This window comes from Humulus lupulus, chromosome 5 (assembly GCF_963169125.1).
Source record: "Humulus lupulus chromosome 5, drHumLupu1.1, whole genome shotgun sequence".
NCBI lineage: Eukaryota > Viridiplantae > Streptophyta > Magnoliopsida > Rosales > Cannabaceae > Humulus > Humulus lupulus.
In genome coordinates this window covers 241,636,133-241,657,833 of record NC_084797.1, presented here as the reverse complement: position 1 = coordinate 241,657,833, position 21,701 = coordinate 241,636,133, and the positions used below count along the sequence as shown (strand labels likewise).

The 21,701-nt window shown below is 34.0% G+C and overlaps 1 protein-coding gene across 1 annotated transcript; it reads right to left on the bottom strand.

The window, feature by feature from the left end:
• Positions 1-8,815: 8,815 nt before the first annotated feature.
• On the bottom strand, positions 8,816-12,890 carry LOC133778590 (endoglucanase 6). Its single transcript, XM_062218569.1, has 9 exons — positions 12,487-12,890; positions 12,183-12,395; positions 11,840-12,040; positions 11,023-11,112; positions 10,755-10,919; positions 10,387-10,671; positions 9,921-10,269; positions 9,738-9,836; positions 8,816-9,625 (listed from the first exon to the last, which is right to left on the bottom strand). The coding sequence occupies exons 1-9, from the start codon at positions 12,676-12,678 to the stop codon at positions 9,327-9,329; spliced, it is 1,893 nt and encodes a 630-aa protein (XP_062074553.1). The 5' UTR covers positions 12,679-12,890; the 3' UTR covers positions 8,816-9,326.
• Positions 12,891-21,701: the final 8,811 nt, after the last annotated feature.

The window sequence follows — 21,701 nt, the reverse complement described above, 5'->3', positions numbered from 1 at the left end:
GTTCACTTCTGTCAGTAAGGACGAATAACACAATGATCAATTTTCAGATCTCTATGTGATAGAGATAGTGTGCCTTCTTGAGAATTCAAGGTCTATCTTATCAGATGAAGACTCTATTGCTATCTCCAGGTCTTGGAGGGGTTAAGGAAGGCGATGGGTATATAGTTGGAATTCAGTACAGTTTATTATTCTCAGACTGATGGTAAGTCAAAAAGAGAGAGAGTCATCCAATATTGGAGAGGTACCTTATGAGATGAGGTATGTTTGAGAATGTTTATCACCCGTTCATTGGAATGAGATGGATGAGTTGTTGATTTTGGATCCTGAGGTGGTTTAGGGGATCATTGAGTTTATTTGAGGTTAGAGCTTTGATGCTCATTTTTAAGAGAATAAATGGAAAAGCTATACTGAATTGGAAAGTAGGAACATGGTGTTCCAAGTAGAATATTGCATCTTCCTTAAAGTATCACCATGGAAAGAGGTGAGGAGTTGAGGGCAGGTTGAGCCCTAGATTATTATGACCATTTGAATCCTGGATAGGATCGGTCAGGTTGGCTTTGGATCAGTCTTATCTTTGGCACTGTTAGTTGTATACTGTGTATTTTGTGTTTCCATGTTGAGGACATGGGTTGAAAGAAACTCATGAGTTGAGTTATGAGAATCTGGAGATTGAGGCTAAGTCATCCAGTAAAGAATAGCCAGTTCAAATATGAAACAGAAAGAATAAGGTTCTGAGGAACAAAGTTATACCTTGGGTTAAGGTAAGGTTACAAAAAACAGTGAGGTCGAGGGAACAACCTGGGAAACTGGAATCGATTGTGCGAAATTCTTATTCTGGGCGGTTTAGATAAATTTCGATGACGAAATTTCTGTAAGGAGGGAATAGTTGTAATGCCCCAAATTTCCTAATAAGGTTTAGGACCTTGATTAGGAGGCCGGGAGGGTCATAATTGATTTATTATGTTATTAATTGATTATATGCATGTTTGTGTGAACTATATTATTATATGATGATAAATGCATACATATGAGTCCACATTTTATTATAAGGACATTTTGGTAATTTGGCCCGTTGAGGACATAATTGTGTATTTTGGTGCATGTTTGTGATTAATTGATAAGGCCACATTGCAATGTGGATTTGTTCGAGTCATTCGACATGAGACGATCTTGAGTGAAAAGTAGTGGTTTAGTCATAACGGGATTAAGTTCGGGGCTCGGGGTGAGTCTCGGGGTGATTTTAATAATTAGAGCGTTGTCGGGAGTTAAAGGGTAACGAGATATGGATTATTAGTGTTTGAGAATTTCGGAAAATAACGGGAATTGGAGGGCGTTAATTATAATTAACGAGATAGGCAAGAAATGACGATTTTTCCCTTGGTGGCTGTTAAGGCTTTTATTTAGGCATGAGGGCATTTAGATCTTTTCACCCTTAAGGATTTATATTAACCATTAAGGTTGTAGAAAGCTGTAGAAAACAGAGTATTTCTCTTCTTCTCCTCCCGATGGTTTTCCTCTCTATTTCTCTTTGAATTCTCAAGCTCTTTTTGAGGAACCAAGCCAAGGAACCAAGATGTGAGGGTTTTGGGTTATGCTCTACCATTGAAGATGAGGCTAAGCTGAGATTAAGGGGAGTTTCTAGCCATAAAAACATTAGTTCTTGCTCTGTTTTTCCATTTGAGTTTCAGCTGGTTTGTGAGTTGGAAAGTTGAGTTTCAAGGGATGTTTTTGGCTAGGGTTCTTGGGGTTGTAATGCCTTTTTGGGTTCATTTGGGACTTAATTTGATGTTTGGAAGCATTGGAATCAAGTTGGGAATGGAGGAGTCGAAGGAGAAAGTTTCAGGGCACTTTCTGGCTGAGTGTAGCACTGTAGCGCCCACTAGGGGGCGCTACAGCGCTACTCAGGGTGGTTTTGGGCGTTTTGGTTTTGGAAAGAGCGCTGGGGCGCTACCCTGTTCCATCATAATCCAGTTTTGTGTGTTTTTAAGGGTTTTTGGTTCGGGGTTTCAATCTTTAGGGCCCGGAATCGAATCAACTCACCGTGTGGGTACATTTCGAGGTCCCGAGAGTGGGGTTTAGGTCAAGACCCTATTATTGTTGATTTTCATTAATGGAGGTTATAATTGGTTATGATTAGGTAACCGCTAAGGAATCAAAATGGTCGATCATTCTCAGGGGTCGTTCTTGTTCTAATTCTCGCTCGAACAAGAGGTAAAAAAACTGCACCCCATATGTGACATGCATGGTTATTCTTGATGCATGTTGGATGTTTAAATGTGATGCATGTGATGCACGAGAAACATGTGATTAAGGCATGCCATGAATATTGAATATGAGATTGTTCAGAGCTTGAGTCTCTGTGTTTATGCATGATTCCAATTATGCTAGCAATTGTTAAGTAAGCATGTTGAATGCCCTGTATTTGGATATTTGACATATAATATATGTTTGATAGCATTGCTTACTTGTGCATGGCCCTGACCATTCAGATTTGGCATTGTTCGTGTGTTACCAACCTAAGAGCCAGAAACGGCACAAGCGTCATGAACATAAAGCTGATAAAAGATTAGATCTAATCGACATCTGCATTAAATGGCTCAGAAGAGCGTTAATGTCGGAGTCTCAGAAGCTGATTGGGACCAGCCGTAGGCGGGGGGGGGGGGGGGGGGAGGGGATTATATGTTTTGGATGAGCTGAGATTACCAGTATTAAGCTTCCCGTTTAAGATTCTTAGCTTCTACGAGAACCTTAGGAAATTTGCAAGTTCATGATATTTCTGATTGTAGTGGTTGTAAACTTGCTAAATTTTCTGCTTTACCTTTCAGTAAAAGTACTTCATTCTCTATTGCACCTTTTGACTTAATTCATTCTGATGTGTGGGGACCCTCTCCCATTGCTACAAAAGGAGGGTTTAGATATTATGTCTCTTTTGTTGATGATTACACTCGATTTGTTGGGTTTTTCTAATGAAACGTCATTCTGATTTCTATGATATTTATGATCGTTTTCAAGCTTATGTAAAAACTCAAAATGTTGCTGTTATTAAATGTTTTAGATGTGATCAAGGTGGTGAATATACTTCAAATAAATTCTGTGATTTGCTTGCTTTAGATGGAACTGTGTATCAAACTTCTTGTACAGATACCCCTGAACAAAATGGTGTTGCTGTAAGAAAGCGTAGACACATTATTGAAACTGCTCGTTCTCTTTTGTTGTCCTCATCTGTGCCTAGTCAGTTTTGGGGAAAAGCAGTTCTCACTGCAGTCAACCTTATTAATAAGATTCCATCTTCAATCACTTCAGGTTTGTCTCCTTTTGAAAAATTATACGGATATATTCCTGATTATTCTTCTTTGAGAGTTTTTGGTTCTACTTGCTTTGTTCTTCGTCCTAGTGTAGAGCATACAAAACTGTCATCACGCTCTGCACTTAGTGTATTCCTTGGTTATGGTGATGGCCAAAAAGGATATCGTTGTTTTGATCCAACTTCTCAAAAATTATATGTATCTCGCCATGTTGTTTTTCTTGAGCATATACCCTTCTTTTCTATTCTTGGCACTACTCACAACTTGACCAAATAAGATCTTATTCATATTGATCTTTTTTGTGAGCATACAAGTACCTTTTCTCCTCAAGTTCCTCAAACTATAGAGTCTGAATCTTCTCCTGCTCCTATAGTCCCTTTTCCACTTCATTACTCTCGCAGGTCTCGAGTTATTGATACTGGTATTTCGCAGGCTGACATTTCTGAAACACCTCTGCCTACAGTTGTTCTAGATCCTTCTAATATTGTGGATCCTCCTCGCTATCCTTAGCGCACTCGTATGTCTACTAAACTACCACATTTTGTTTATTCATCTTATTCTACCCCTTTCACTTCATTTTAGTGTCTATTCATTGTCTCTCTGAGCCTTTATCCTATAAAGAAGCAGTTACTGACCCTCTTTGGCAGCATGCTATGAATGAGGAACTTTCAGCTTTGCACAAGACAGATACTTGGGATTTGGTATCTTTACCTCTTGGTAAACATACAATTGGTTCTCGTTGGGTCTATAAAATCAAGACCAAGTATGATGGCTCTGTTGAACGCTACAAAGCTAGATTGGTGGCTAGGGATTTTCTCAACAGTATGGTATGGAATTTGAGGAAACTTTTGCCCCTGTTGCAAAAATGACTGCTGTCCGTGCTCTTATAGCAGTTGCATCTGCTCGTCAATGAAATATATGTCAGTTGGATGTTAAGAATGCTTTCTTGAATGGTGATTTACATAAATAAGTCTACATGGTTCCTCCTCTTGGGGTCCCTCACAATCATGGAGAAGTTTGTAAACTTAAGAAAGCTTTGTATGGTCTCAAACAAGCTCCTCGAGCATAGTTTGAGAGGTTCTCTAATGTTATTTCTTCTCCTGGGTTTCTCCCTAGTAATCATGACTCAGCTCTATTTGTTAAGTGTACTGATGCAGGTCGTATTCTCCTTTCCTTATATGTTGATGATATGATCATTACTGGTGATGATTTAGATGGAGTTGGAGTGTTAAAGTCTCAATTAGCTTCCCAGTTTGAGATGAAGGATTTGGGTCCTCTTCGGTATTTTCTAGGTATTGAAGTTGCCTTCTCCCCAAAAGGCTATCTTCTTTCTCAGTCAAAATACACTTCTGACATCATTGAGCGTGCTCGTCTTACAGATACAAAAGTAGTTGCCACTCCTTTTGAGCTCAATGTTCAGTATTCTCCTTCTGATGGCACTCCCTTGCATGATCTTGCTTTGTATCGCACTATTGTTGGCAGTTTGGTTTATCTCACTATCACTCGCCTCGACATTGCATATGATATTCACATTGTTAATCAATTTGTTGCCTCTCCTACTACTGTTCACTAGGCAGCTGTTCTTCGCATTTTGAGGTATCTTCGGGGTACTGTATTTCTATGCCTTTTGTTTCCATCCACTTCTTCCTTGGAGCTTTGTGCTTACTTCGATGCCGATCATGATCGTGATCCCACAGATCGGAAGTCTATTACTGGTTTATGTATCTTTTTGGGTGATTCTCTTATTTCTTGGAAAAGTAAGAAACAAATTGTTGTCTCACAATCTTCCACTGAAGCAGAGTACCGCGCTATGTCATCTACTACTAAAGAAATTGTTTGGTTAAGATGGTTGCTTGAAGATATGGGTGTTTTTCATTCTCAACCCACTCCTATGTATTGTGACAATCAGAGCGCCATCCAGATTGCTCACAATTCAGTTTTTCATGAACGCACCAAGCACATTGAGATTGATTGCCATTTTACTTGTCACCATCTGAAGCTTGGCACTATCACTTTGCCTTTTGTTCCTTCTTCTTTACAGATAACTAACTTATTTACTAAGTCGCATTCTACTTCTCATTTTCACTTTCTAGTAGGCAAACTCTCGATGCTTATTGCTTCTGCATCGTGAGTTTGAGGGGATGTTAGAATTGTTATCTGAAGGATATTTTAGTATTTTTAGTTTTTTATGTTATTTTATTATATTTTGCCTTTTACAAGGCTTTGCTAATTATTTTTTTGTATAAGAACATTTTGCTCTTTTTTTCAATACACTTTTCTCTCTTCATCTCTTTTGTCTTTTGATTTCAATTTTGAGTTCTATAGATTGTGTAATTATTTTGCCTAAGTATCAATATCTTTGCCTCATTCCAGTTGGAACGAACAAACACCTTTGCAAGATCATCTCAACAAAATAGCTTCCCCAGTTGAGAAGCTAAGCCTCGCAGTTGCTTTTGTGTTTCTTCTAGTCATGTTAATTCGTTATTTTTCAGAGAATACAAAAGATGAGGATGGAAAAAGAGAGTACGACGGCAACAAAACAGATGTACACGAAGTTATGACTGAAGTGGTGCCAATTGTTGGTATTACAGTTGCTACCACAGTGGTCGCATGCCTAAAATGTTTGTCTTTGGCTATCAGACAAACACTAGCTTACTCTGCAAAGAGAATGACAGCTGACCAGGCTTTGATGGGGAATCCAACAGCTTGCGAGACAATAGGCTGTGTGTATGTATTGACAAAACTGGAACTTTGACTTTGAATCAAATGAAAGTGGTTAAATTTTGGCTCGGGCAAGTGCTAATTGATTCGTCCAACAATATAGGACTGAGTCTATTTACCAAGGAGTTGGTTTGAACACAACAGATAGCATATGCAAACCTGTATCAGGTTCTGAACCTGAATTTGCTGGAAATCCAACAGAGAAAGCTATTCTGTCTTGGGCTTTTCTTGATTTGGGAATGGACATTGACAAACTGAAATACGATTATGAAGTTCTACATGTTGAATCGTTTAACTCGGTGATGAAACGAAGTGGGGTTTTGTTGAGGAAAAACGTTGATGGAACCGTTTACATCCACTGGAAAGGAGCTGCAGAGATGGTACTAGAAAAGTGCTCAAGTTATCAAGACAGTGATGGAACCATAAAGTCCTTGGACGAAAATGCAGTGTGTAAAATTAATGAAATAATCTACAGCATGGCAGCTAGTAGCCTCTGGTGCATTGCTTTTGCTCACCACCTAATATCAGAAGAAGAAATTGTTGTATATTTTACGACACAGAACTCAACACATTCACAAAGTAAACAAGTTAATTTGATCTTACTAGCAAAAGCAATAAACCAGAAATTAAAATGATAAAACTGAAAAATAAAGAACACATAAATTTTTATACAGGTTCGGCCAAACAAAGGACCTACTTCCTGTTACTCCCCTGAGTTGTTTTCTCTGTTAATCACTTGATTACAATGCTGAAGATCAGTTTAGTGCACCACCAAGAATCTAGGTGAAATCCCTTCTAAAACTCAGCTTGAGTTTTCTTCCAAGAACACTGATCTTGGATTCAGATTTCCCAAACTTCCTAACTCTCTTTCTCTTCTCTCTGAACACTCTTTATCTCTCTAATTCAGTATGAATTATTCTGTCTCTTATTACAAGAGATTACAAGGCTTTAAATAGAAAAAAATTACAGCTGGAAAGAAAAGACTAAAATAACCTTGGTGCACCTAAACTAATCTAACCGAATATAACAGTCAATATAACAACTTTAACAGTCAAGTTGTTAATTATGTATTCTGTGGATTACAATTCCCACAGAAATGGAATGCAATGTTGAGATCAAGACCCAACCAAACCTCAAAGAAGATGGTCTGACTTTGCTTGGGGTGGTTGGTCTCAATGATCCATGTAGACCAGGAAGTAAGCAAGCAGTAGAGGCCTGCAAATCTGGAGGAGTGGCAATCCACTTGATCACAGGAGACAATATTTCCACATCCAAAGCTATAGTTGCTGAGTGCGGAATGCTAGAGTCCCAAGAACAACAAATTGATGTGTGGAGTTTCGAAACTACACAATATAACAGAGAATCAAGAAGAATGAAAGCATACGTGTGATGGCAAGGTGCTCCCCATTTGACAAGCTTTTGATTGTACAATGTCTGAAACAGAAAGGTCATGTGGTTGCAGTCACTAGATGGCTTTAATGATGTTCTTGCCTTGCTTTGCTTGAAGCTAATATAGGAATTTCTATGGGGAAACAAGGCACTGATGTAGCCAAGCAAAATTCAGATGTAGTCATCTTAGATGACGACTTTACTTCTATTGTCAAAACTGTGAGGTTGGGACGATCATTGTACAACAACATCCAAAAATTCGTCCAGTTTCAACTGACTGTGATTATCTCAGCTCTGGCTATCAACTTTGTTGCAGCTGCTTCAGTTGGTGAGATTCCTTTTACAGTTGTGCAACTGTTATGGGTGAATCTGATCATGGAGATTTTAGGTGCTCTAACTCTTCTCACAGAGGGATCGAGTCATGATGAACTAATGTACAGCCCCCCATTACCAGGTTAGATGGAGAAACTAATAACAAGCTACATGTGGCGGAACACTTTGGCTCAAACTTCATACCAAATAACAGTCCTCTTGATCTTACAATTTAAAGGCAAGTCAATCTTTCATGTCTCCGAAGAAGCCAATAGTACAATGGTTCTCAATGCTTTTGTACTCTGCCAAGTTTTAACATGTTCAATTCAAGAAGTATAAAGAAGCAGAATGTGTTCCAGGACATTCACAAACACCAGCTGTTTATGGGAATGGTGGGGATAGCTATTGTTCTACAAGTTGTGATTGTTGAGTTTCTTAACAAGTTTGCAAGCACAACAAGTCTTAATGGGTTGCGGTGGTTAGCTTGTATACATTAGCAGCTCCAACAATTCCCCTTGGTTTGTGAAATCAATACAGATTTCAGACTGAGACCTTAACAAACTGAAGAAAACAGTTATCACTTCAGCAATTGGCAAAATTGCAGCCGCAATCACAAATGCACTATAATTTGCACAAGAATTCTAACTTAGTACTTGCCGGGGATTTTATGGACCTGATATTGGCAATTGTTGATATAAATCAAATATATATATAGAGCTTTTCACAAGAGAGAGAGAGAGAGGAAATCAATGATTAAATTAGATCATAAGATTTCAATAAATAGATTTGTAACTATTTTTTAGGTAGATAGGATGCGAGTTTGAATTGTTTTCTTAAAAGTATAAGATTATGAATTTTCCATTCTTTGCCAACTGTTTTATTACAGCCTCCTTGTATTTTGGACTTAAGTTGGAGTCTTTTACAATTCCTATTTATAAATAAGAGATTAGGAATGTATTTTGTCACATTGAGAAACACTCAACATTCTCAAAAATTCCCATTCATTTTGCTCTTTCTTCAGTTTCCTTTCGGAAAGGCCTATTTATGAATAAAACATGAGTAAAAGTTAGAAAAATAAGTAGACAAGATTAAACTGCACAAACTATATTCATATTGGAATTAAAAAAGCAAAATGTTGCAAAGCTTACAACATTACAATCACAAAAAGCAAAGACATTCAAAGCTTGCTCTGAATTACAAATAGACTTCTTGGTGTCATTTGAGAAGTCACTAATATCACTTCTCATTCTCTCTCTCTCTCTCTCTATTTCTCTTTCTCTCTCTCTCTCTCTCTCTCTCTCTCTCTCAAATCTGTCTATATAAATAGTGTACTGGAGGTGAAAGAGGATGAGCACTTTTCTTAAATTGTCTCTTCGCTCCTTTCTTCCCCAGTTCTTCAAGCTTCTTTTAGCTAATATCATCCTATAAAACCTACCCAAATCCCAAAACACAAGTAAACATGATAATTTAGAAAGAAAGAAAAAAAAAAAAGGCAAAAAGACCCTTCTGGACTGCATTTGTATAGCTGCACAACTCTTATACAATCCAACCCCAGAAACTTTGAAAACTCCTTTCCTTGGTGTATCTTTGTCTTCCTTATTAAGACAGTGTGTAGCTTGAGACTGCAACATCTGCTGGAGAAGCTGAGTGAATGTAAACAAACTCAAGGCTCTTCCCAGCAGGTATGTTGTTGAGCCATGATGGCAATGTGTAGAAATCACCACTCTTGGTGAGACCCCAGATTGGGCCATAGAGTTTGTTAATCGAAATCTTGACGAATTTGACATTCTTAGAGGACTTGTTGGTCACCACAGTTGAGTATCTGTAGTAAGTTTTTCCATTTGAAATCCATGAAGTTGTCATCTTTTGTTGTATTGAAATTGGGCCAGAAGATGAAGCTGCAAAACAAGTTCCTGAGTCAGATTATCTCATTCTAATATCGTTAAGTTTAGTGATGTGAATACTAATAATAATCATACAAACAAACAACATTCAAACAACTGTCAGTACCTGGAGTTGCTGGGCTTGTTTTAGGCTGTGGAACAGGATTTTGTGGGTTAAATGCCTTAGGCTTTTGTGGAGTAACAGCCTTTGGAGCTGGAACAACCACTGAAAACAACAAATCCAAATTAGAAAAAATAATAACTAAAAGATAAAAGGGACAGACTTATTAAAGAATGAGGAAATAGTTACCTGGAAGGAGCTGGTTATAACCTGAACGACCACTGCTGAGTCTAGCCAAAATGCCAAGAAGAGGAGCATTGTTATAAGTAGCTGGCTCAGTCTGCTCATAGTTATCTCTTTCATCAGCAAAGTTGTCATAAGCATCAGGGCCACCAACAATGGCACCGGTAAGAAGATTGGGGTCACTGGCTTTGCGGCTAAACCAAGTGGCATAACCCTCTCGGCAGGCAACAAATTTAGGATTAACCTTGTAGGAAACAATGGAAGAACCCCTGTGGTGAACCTGACGAGGGTAGTTGTTTCCATACCCAACCATGTAGCTAGTTGCTCTGGGGTTGTCTCCCAAAATGTAGTCCACCTAAAAAATAACATTTCAATGATTAAGAACACTATCCTATCAATTCAACTACTTTCCAACAAACATTTCACAAACAACATCTGGGATTTTTACAATAGCTCATTTAACTTTGATTACCTGAGACTTTGCGAAAGATAGAAGCTGAGAGGGTGCAACAGTGCCGGAGGCACACTTGAGGTATTTGCCGGAAGAAGTGAGGTAGTCAGAGTAGACAGTGGAGAGGAAAGAAGCACTTGTCACAAACTGCAAGTTGTTCCACCTCTGCCTGAAGATAAGGCCGCCAGGAGTCTTCTGAACATTCCGGCTACCCTTACCAATACAACCACACATGAAGTACTCTGCTTTCTGCTGGTACTTCTCGAACACTGGTGCATACCGACCAGCCTTTCCTTGCATCAAGAACTGTACAAAAGAGTAGCAAATATTAACAACAAAACATAATAGTGTTTCATATAATACGATTGTCAAAAATGGAGAAAGTGTACCTTGGAAACAAGAGTCTGAACCCCAGCATACTTAACATCCCAACCGAACTCAGTCATGCTCCAACCAGTTCCTCCCATGGCTTCAGCATTATTAGCAAGGTAGCTCAAGTAGTATTGGTTGTTAGTGGCCTGGTACATCCAAGCAGCGGCCCACAACAACTCATCCTATACAACAACAAAAGCCCAATTAGAAAAGCCCAATTAAAAAAAGCTCAAATCAAAGAAAGCTTGTTTAATGGGCTCGATTTTGGGCCAGAAAGTTACGTACATAATAGCCACTGATGGACCGGTAATACTTTTGGGCCACGGTGATGCTGCTGTCGTATTTGCCTCTGTACTTGTCGGCGAAATCAAACAGCTGAAAAAGAGTAACGAACGACAACCGTTAGATTTTGGTTCTAATGCAATTCCAGTAAAAACAAAAGGGTATTTTAGTAAAAAAAACAAAAATACAGAAAAGGATGGATATGAAACGTGAGGTGTGGGCGAGGACTGGTAAAGGCCGTTACGAAATCACCGACAAAGACTCTCACGTGACTTAAGCGCACATGAATTTGTACGGTCAACTAACACTTGGCCATAATTTGTGGCAGAGAACAGTAAATATGAACTTAGACGACGTCGTTTTTACTTTGTATTTTTAAATTTATTTAATAAAATCTTTTAAAGTATGATAAAAATTAATACGGGCCGAAATAACATTAGTTACAGTGACAACGGCCCATCTGACAACAATATTAAGTTGGGCCCACACAACTGCCTTATTAACTACAAAGGTTAGGCTAACGTACGCTTGATGCGCATTAAAAGGTTTCTGTAGACTGAAACGCCTAATCTTAGTGACAGAACACGATATGTCAGTTACTATACCATCTTCGGCGGATGATAGCGTACTCAGCTACTATGCGCCGGTTACAAAAGCATTCCATAACTGAACCCTAAAGTGGTCCCCCACCTTCCACAAAAGCAACTTCCTTGAATAACTTTTTCTCTATTTTTTTTTTCTATTTTACTTTTAAAATAAATATGTAAATAAAATTAAAAATAATAATAATAATCAAAGCGTGTAGTAAAAATGTAAGGACCTGGTGAGCGTGGCGGAGGAGCTCGCTAGAGTAGGCGGGGTTGGAGTGGCGGAAGACGATGGAGGCGGCAGCCATTGCGGCGGCGGTTTCTCCGGCGAGATCCGACCCGGGGTTACTCGGGTCAATCTTGTAAGCTCTTCTGTCAGTGGTCATATCCTCCGGTCTTTGCCAGCAATAGTGGTCACTGTTACCATCTCCCACCTAAACCAAAAAAAAAAACATTAATTCACTCGACAAAGACAATGACCCACGAAAAAAAAAAACTTTTTTTTCTGAGTTAAAAATTAAAATTATAAATAAATATATGTCAAAGCTAATATTACTCTGTTTTTTAGGCACTTACCTCTCCATAGAGAACGTAGGGTTCAGGATGAGCTTTGATGAAGTAGTCAGTTCCCCACTTGACAGCATCCATGGCGTGCCCGAGCTCACCGTTCTCAGCCATTTGCTTACCGTACTCGATTATACTCCATGACATCATCGTTACCGTAAATGCCATGGGTAGTCCAAACTTGACATTGTCACCGGCATCGTAGTACCCACCAACCAGATCCACCTGAAATATATATATATATATATAGTTAGAAACTATGGTCTATCTTTTGGCAGTATGAAAAGAAAAACAGAGCATTGTTTCGGTTACTTACCCCACTGGTCTTTCCATCCGTCAAACCAGAATTAGATCTCCAATTAACTCTTTGGTTATGGGGAAGGTAACCAGATCTCTGAGCTTCAAAGAACAGAATGCTCTTGCTCAGAGCTTGACCGTAGTCATGGCCGGAAAAAGCAACCGGGAAACAGAGCAAGACCAGAAACAGAGTAGCTACTGCCTTCTCCATTTTGACAAGGCAATCAAAGAACGAAACTTTTTCAGTGATTACTAGAACGAATGAGGCAAAATTATTATATTTTCTCTCTAATTTCCACTGGGTTTTGTGGATTGTTAGAAAGAAATGACAATGCTGGTTCGGTTTATCAGGTATAAATTTTCTGATAAACCCACCAAAAAAGAGTGAAGGAGAGAGTCTTTGATAAAGGGAGAGAGAGAGAGTGAGTATCGAAGAGCAATAGCTCAAGTCTCTATATATTGAGAAGCTGAGGCAAAATGAACAAAATAATTAATTAATTAAAAATATTGGCAGTGAAACATAATAAAAAAAATTAAAAATTAAAAATTAAATATTTATTTTCTATTTTGGAGGGCTTGAACGGTTGCGAGAAGAATAGGGTCATGTGGGTGTTCCCTGGCACTATACATGAAGGGTCGGTTTGGAATTAATGAAATTTACCTAAAAAAAATTGATAAATTTGTAAATATTTAAAATACTATTTTGGAGGATTATATGGTACAGGTCTTCAAAAAAACTTTATTGGGTTTCGGTTCTTTTATTTTTTTTATTTGTGAATAGTTTTCGGTGCGATTTTGATTTTTGTTATGACAGCATATATTGTAATTATTTAAAGTATTTACAAATTTTTAAAAATTTGTGAATAATTATAATGCCAAAAATTAGACTCAAACATTTTGTTCTCAATGCATAAAAAATTAAGTACACGTGCAACAATTTTTTAAACTAATTTTCGAATTGTTAATTATTTGAAATTTTATAAAAATTTATAGTATATTCTAAATAATTATAATATACATAACCATAAAAAAAAAATTACACAAAAAATTATTTACATGTTAATAACACAAAGAGTTCAATCAGTAGGACATTTTTTGAACCACCTAATAGAAATTTCCGTGAGTTTTATATATTTGTCAAAAATAATGATTTTTAAAAGTGGAGGGTTACTAAGGATTGAGAGAATTACCAAAACCAGAAAGTTAGAAAGTGAGATTGAGTAACGAGGGTCAAAATAGTTTCAGACCAAATTGTCTTTTGGTTCCCTTGTTCTGCCCAACATGAATTACCCAAACTACCCCTTGCCCTTTTCTTACAGTGCCAAGTGTCATAAGTGTTTGGGGACTCCCTCAGCTCCTTTATGGTTTTCGCATCATTCCAATATTACGTGGCATAAATTGATTGGTTGCTGAGCAGTCAGTTCGGAAACTCGGTTGACTTTATTCTAAATTTATAATTGAAATGAAACGAAAGGGTTATTACACCAATTGTTTTTATTTATGATTTTTTTTTAGTTCACCGCTCGATGCATGGGGAAATTGCAAATAAAGAGCTTGTTCTTTGTAATTGTCCCCTGTAATATATAATCTTATCACTTTGGCTACTCTGTTAACTGTTTGATAAAAATCCTCAGAGAGTGATGAGCATTTTTTTGGGATGGACAACTTTGTTTTCCTGTAATTTTGTTCCTTAATATAAATTTTAAACCATTCCTATCCCATTATATTGTTAATTTTAATGTTATAAAAGTTTGTTCCAAGTGGTTCTCTATTTAAATATTGTATAGGGAGTAGGAAATTACATGTGTCAAAAATCTAAGCAAATTTGAACAATTATATTAGTTTTGTGCTCTTCCAATGTGAAAAACCCCAACAACTAAGCTTCGTGCATTAAAAAAAGGGATACTACTACGTGAATCTTCTAAAATTTTCATGGTATTTCTCTTGTTTAATTTAATTTAGAACATTTCCAACCCATAACACTATATGCTGTGATGCACCAACAGTAAAATAATAAAATTTTAACATTATATATTTTTTCTATTCTAATCACAACACTAAAAATTATACAAAAAAATATATTCTTTAATAAAATATAATATCTTCTTATTATTATATTTAATAAATATATTGTATATTTAAAAAGTTGTATTAATAATATTATTATATTATAAATTAAGTTTGCCGTCGTTTACAGTTGCACACTATATATAGTGTGACACTATATACTAAAATAATAAAATATTATATATTTGCTGTAATGTTTACCGTTCGGTTTGATTGAATATGGGAATATCAAAACAAATTTGGTATTTTGCAGTTGGGTTGGAATTGGCCTTAGTTTATTTAATTCCTTTTAACTCACTCTTTTTTTTCAGATTTAGAGATTAATTAAATGTTAATTATTAAATTGACATAAAAGTCATGACAGTTTTTTTTCTTCTTTTTAGTGATAATAACCAACGAATTGATATCTCAATATTAAATCAAAGTTAAACTTTGTGACCACACTCTTTATTTGATCTAAATTTAATAATTGATGCGGAAATACATTATCTACTCCATTTAAATTGATATTATTCAATGCATTTATAAATTGATTTTGACCTTTTTTTTAACTAAATTGTTTTTCTTTCTTGAACTTTGGTGATCTTGCGATCATGGTTCGATTGAGGATATATAACTTCATACAAAATGTGCAATGATTGTCCAATACAAAAATTTAATCTTTTAAATTCTTATAATGGTAAGTTCTGAACAGATGTAATTTTATTGGTTCTCATCCTTAAATTTAATCAAATTGAATAGATGTTTCTTTTCATTCAAAGTAATATGGGAAATTCACATATTTACCTAAGATTTATTTTAAAATACTAAAAATATGAAATCTATAAAAAAAATATATAAAAATACGGGATGGAATAATCGTAAATACTGAATCGTAAAATCATAAAAATTTGTAAACGAAGTTTACAAATTTGTTACTAAAATTTACAAATTTGTAACCATATATTACAATTTTGTAAACAACATTTACAGTCTAAATAGAAAATTATAGCTGACGAGTACAAAATTGTTACAAATTATTATCTGTATTTTTGTAATTTTTATAAAATTATGTATTTTTTATTTATTTTTTAAAATTTACAGTTCTATGTGTAATTTTTCCAAATAATATCCTATGAGAGTGATCTATCTTTTTTCCTCATTTTTTTTCCTAATTTGTTTGCATATGTTCTTAGCCTTCTTCAATCTTCTTTACTCCTTGGTTCTAGCTTATTCTTCAATGGCTACTGTTGAAACAGCAAAAAGCAATGTGAAACCGCAGCAACATGTTGTCACCACTAATCACTCTCTTGTTATTACCAACTAGGGATGTAAATGAGGTGGAGCGGGATCGGAGATGACTCCCCCACCATACCTCGTTTCAGAATCGAAGACTCCATTGGCTACCTGTTTAATAAAAAAATTTATATTTTTCTAAAATTGAAAGTTAATACTTGTTAATACAAACTTTATGAAAAAATATATTACAATGTGAATGGGGCAGAATTGGGGCGAAGGTCATGTCCCACGCTTGCCCCATTAGGGGTGAGTAACCACGGGGACCCTACCTCGCAGGTTAAATTGACAACTCTACTACCAACATACTTCTTTATCCTCTCGATCATTTTGGAGATGATGATCCACTAAACCCCTACTACATACACCAATGTGACAACACTTGAAATGTTTTGGTTTCTCAATTTAAACCTCACATGATCTAACAATTGGGAGCAGCCTCTCTTTCCTGGCAACGTTGCTAAGCTTTTTTGACTTGTGAAAATGTTATGAGAGAGAAATAAAAAATTAATACTTAATTTTTTTGGCAACATATAAAATTGTATGCGTTGTGGATGCTCTAAAAAAAACTTCATCATTCACAATTAATTCCAAATTGAAATTTGAGAATTAGATTCCTTCTCTCTAAAATCATATTATTCTCTCACTAAAATATAATTCTATTAACTCTTTAAAATACATTATTCATTGAATTTATTTTAATCCATCTCACCAAGAGATGGAATTATTTTTTTTCAAGGGGATGGGATTCCCTGCCTAAATGGGTAATGGGGTGGGGACAGGGGCCATTTTCTATATCCCCAAATGTTAATTGGGTGGGGATGGAGATAGCACTCTCCATTCCAATGGAGTCCGTTTAACTTTTTTATTTTTTTATTTATTTTACATGTTTCTTTATGTTATTTTGTAGCATATTAATAACTTTTGAAAAATATATTTTATTTTGGACATATTTAATACTTTGAACTATTAATATAGTGCAATATATATTAATTTTAGTTAATCTATTTTTTTTTAGTATACTTTTGAATAAATGAGTACCCATAGGGATTTCTCTCCCCAACGAGGATTCCTTGCTCAACCCCCAATGGGAAATATACGGGGATGGGGGACGGGAATTAAAATAGTTAATGGAGTTGGGGCAAGGGGAGAGCACCCCTGCTAATTACCCGTCCCGTTTACATCCCTAATCTCACCTAGATATAATTACCATAGCATCAATGTGGTACACGCCCCCAGCTCGTGTATTACAAGTGCATTATATATTAATATGATTGCTAGTCTTCGAATTTGTATCTCACTTAAAGGCCGAATCTAAATCTCAATCTCAACAAACGATCGATGTCCTATATTCCACCCTTTTGCTCTATACAATAGCTTTGAGAACAAAATCTAGTATTTAGAGTAGTGACAATAGAATTTTTGGATTTAATAAAGTTAAAAGTTTGTGAAAAAAATTGTTTTTTTAATTATATCATCATTAAACAAAAATTGTGACTAAATATATATTTTTAGTGACAATAAATTGTATCACTATACATTAAAAATTATAACTAAAATTAAATTTATGATAACTCATGGTTAAATATTTGTGTTTAGTCATAACCAGGGCCGGCCCTGGGCATAGGTGGGCTAGGCTCGTGCCTAGGGCCCACCCCTACCCGGGGCCCAAAAATATCATGTAAACTCTCAAGTGTGTTCAAAGAAAAAAAAAAATTTAATTACATATACAAAAGGGTCCATTTTTTTTAAATTTATTAAAACCGTCTTAGGCTCACTTTTTTTCAGGGCCGGCCCTGGTCATAATACAACTTTAATTGTTACAAAAATATATATTTATAATAAAAAAAATTCTCCCTAAAAACGTTTATTTTTTATTTTTTTAGTGTTGATTTATAACTTCTATTGTATTGGAGTCATTTTTGTATAAAAACGTCATTCTACCTGGGAATTTTATTACAATATTAAAGTAGTAACTAACTGAAACAAACATTAATGGCACACATAAATTATAGCTTAAAAATTAATTACAGACTCACCAGTTTTTTTTTGTTCTTCTTTACTAGTACATATAGAAATAAAATCGAAATCCACGTTTTTCATACTTATATAAGACATTATATATATATATATATTTGTGTGTATGTATTAATTTATAGAGCTGTTCTTAAAAATTTTGTTCAGTGAATGGTCTGCCATCCCATGTGAAGAAGAAGAAGGTGTATTTTTTTAGTTTTTTTATATGAAAATATAGCATTAATTTTTTCCAACTCATGCAACCGAGCAAAAGCTTTATATATTGCTGTGCTAGATATTCATTGTCTGAAATATTATATTATTCGTACTGGCCATGCATGCATAACATTATTGTTATTATTATTTTAATTCTTATAAAATTATTTATCAATTATTTTTGTTTTTTAATATAACATTATTTATCAATAGAATTTGAAAATCTCTTCTGGCAACTTCACGTGTATGAAGCTTAATAAGTTTGCAAACACATATTTGCTCATAATTGAAAATCCATACATGTAGCCAAAATAATTGGAAATAATAATTATATAATAATAATAATTTGGTTTTCAAGATTACCCATCAAATAAATACAATGGAAGAACTTTTTATTTTCTTCTTTAAATTGCTGAGTAAAATTTGAGAATCACTAAATATTAAGGCCTTGTTGGTTTTTGGGACTTTTCTAAAGAAAATTCTTATGAGGGAAATATTTTTCTAAAATTTTATAAGAAACTTTTTTAATATTTTCTTTTTTAAAAATATATTCATAATTATTCTAAATACTATAAAATTATAATACATTTAAGTTTAATTTTTTTTAAGAAAAAGAATTCTTAATATTTTGTTTAATTTAAACATGAGAAAATGAATTTTTTTATTCTTCTTTTTTTACTCACCTAAATTCCAAGATCCAAACAAAAAGGTAAAAAGAAGATATGAAGTACTTTACATAACAAAAAAAATAAAGTGGATTAAACATAACAAAAAAAAGGAAGAAGAATGTGAACTCATTTTATGATTTTTATGATTTTTCAAAATGTATATAGTTCAAAACATTTTCAATATGAACTCACAACTTATTATATAAGAAAAAAAAAAGTGGTTTTACTAGGTACTACTCTGCCAAGATAGGATAAAACAAACTAAATTTCTAGCTAGACAACTTCAAAAGAAACAAAAAAAGAAGAAAAAGGTGTCTAGGCAGTGAGTGATTTTGAAAAATAATGCCAAGAAGTAAGTGTTGTCTAGTAATATTGTTGAATTTTTAAAAAATATTCTTATTCTTTTCTCATTTTAATACCAAAAAAAAACAGTAATAAATAAAATCCATTAAACTAGAAAAGGGCATAAATGTAATTTGGTAATAATGTTCTGCAATCATATCAATAAACAACGATTAATGAACTATAATCTGACAACCAGACAAATTTAGCTTGTGTCCATTTATTTTTCCTATCTAGAATATATTTTCTAAGCTCCACCGACAGTACCCAGAAAAACAAAATTATCAAAAAAATAATATCCACTAATACTAACTTACCATTTTACGAAATTTATTTATAAAATCATGGCTATTTTGGTGTAAAAAAATAGTAAATATATATATATTTATTGGACAATTTTTGGGCTCAAGGTATACTCGACTCGTGAACAGTTTTTTTGTACGATTTTTTTTATTTATGACCGTATATATTGTAGTTGTTTATAGCATTCTACAAATTTTCAAAAAAATCCGAATAATATATAGTACCGAAAACTAAATTTAAATATATTGCTTTCTATGCACATAAAAAAAATTAATCACGCGTGTAATAATATATTTGAACATAATTTTTGATACTATAAATTATTCATAATTTTTAAAAAATCGCATCAATATTTTAAATAGCTACAATATACATATTATAAAATAAATCACAACTAAAATTGTTTAAAGATCAAAAATATTAAGACACATAGAGTTTAAAGTAAACCTCCTGCTTGAGAATTGTACTATAATTATTATTTATGGGTATCTTCTTTTAAAAATACAAAAATAAATAAAGAGAAAATTGACAAGAGAACAAGTGGTCAAAAAGGTCTGTCCCAACACTGCTTTACTCTCTCAACCGCAATCAACGGTCTCCGCCGAAAAAGAGAATTAAATCTCTTCTTTTTCGTTTTTTTTTTTTTTGCACTTTTTTATTTTCGAAAAAGTAATATTTAATATGAAAAAAAATAATAATAATCAAAAGTGGAAACTCACTCACACATTTCAAAGACTTAAAAATTAGGTCAAAGAGGCAACCCTTCGTAATAACCGGCTATCGCCGGTTTTGTGACGGCCACGACAAGTCGAGACATTACACAATCGGTGATTATTTTAAATGTTGCCCTACCACACTATTAGGATTTTTTATTTAATAATTAATATTAAGACAGACTTTAAAAAAAATTGTAAAAAAAAAATCAGAGATCTAGAATAGTTTATTATTTAATGGGAATTTACTCGTTCGGTGTTATGTATTTTTTTTTAAGTATTGTTTTTATTTTTTTTTAATAATATTTATATAGTACTTTGTATTATAAAATTATATATATTTGGTATCTTATATTCAGATTTATAAATAAAATTTATTCAATATGACCAAACTGCCATAATTTATTTGTAATTAAATAATTAAAATCGAATTTGAAATTTTTATATTTGAGAGTAGTTTGATTAAATTGGTAAACGTTTATTAATTAAATTTGAGTATGTTTAGAGTACTAAATATATAGAATTTCAAAATACAAGTACTAGATATGTACGACTTCAAAATATAGATTGTCAAATGTGCATTATTGTAAATACAGTGTACTAAAATAATACTTTACAAAAATATAAGATACCAATTAGTTACTTTGTTTAATTTTAATGTACAAATCTTGTCGAGGTTGTAAATCTAAAGGGTATATTTAGACTTTAGAGGTATGTAGATTTATATATATATATATATATTTATACGTAGGGTACCAATGAGAAAAGGAAGGTTCCTTGATTTCTCTAGTGGAAAATCTCCTCTTTCTTGGTTGGTTCACACCATTACAATGTCCCCAAAATTGGGGTTTATTTTTTTCTTTTTTCTTTTTGATGAGTGGGTTTTGGTTTTCTTTTGAAAGTTTGTGAATTCACACTATTTGACAAAATTGGGTTTAAATTCTAGGCAATTCCCATTTGCTTGTGTGGAAGCTGACTCTTTTAAATTTGAACCGGATTGTGACCCCTAAACAAAAGTTTTCAACTTTCAAGACTTGAAAATCAATGCACATTGCTCGATCAAACCAAAATATATTTTTGCTTGATTAGCTTAGTTGGTTGCCTAAATTGGGTACATTCTCCTCGTGGCTTGACTCGGATTGATTGATATATTGCCTAACGTTATACATAAAACCCATCAAATTATTCACTACTTATATATATATATATATAGCTAAAAACAAACATATATTTGAAAAAAAAAGGACCAATACCAAATTTTTTGAACTAATTTGTGTTTATTAGTGCTTCTTTACCTTTATTTTCAAATACTTGTATACAATAATGTCAAAGTCTAAGTAAATGTGTAATGTGTAGATATTAGTTGTATACCAAGTAGGTCTAATTAATAAGATGGAATAGTTATGAGATTTACCATAAAAGTTTGACTAAAATTCAAGCAAGTTTCCAACGTAGCAAGTGTCAAGTTTATTTTAACTTGTATTTTTAATTGTTAAGGGTCATAAACCAACACCATAATTTTTGGTATTGGTCGACCATAATTTTTCTTTGTAAATGAATTAATGTACAAATTATGTTTGTGTTCTTACTATTATCAATATTATTACTTTAATAAGATATGTTTGAAAATCAAA

Coding starts and splice junctions, on each gene's coding strand:
- LOC133778590 (XM_062218569.1), bottom strand. CDS start 12,678: ATGGAGAAGGCAGTAGCTACTCTGTTTCTGGTCTTGCTCTGTTTCCCG. Junction 10,920..11,022: donor GGTCCATCAGTGGCTATTAT/GTACGTAACTTT, acceptor GTTGTTGTATAG/GATGAGTTGTTGTGGGCCGC. Junction 10,270..10,386: donor TATCTTTCGCAAAGTCTCAG/GTAATCAAAGTT, acceptor GTTATTTTTTAG/GTGGACTACATTTTGGGAGA.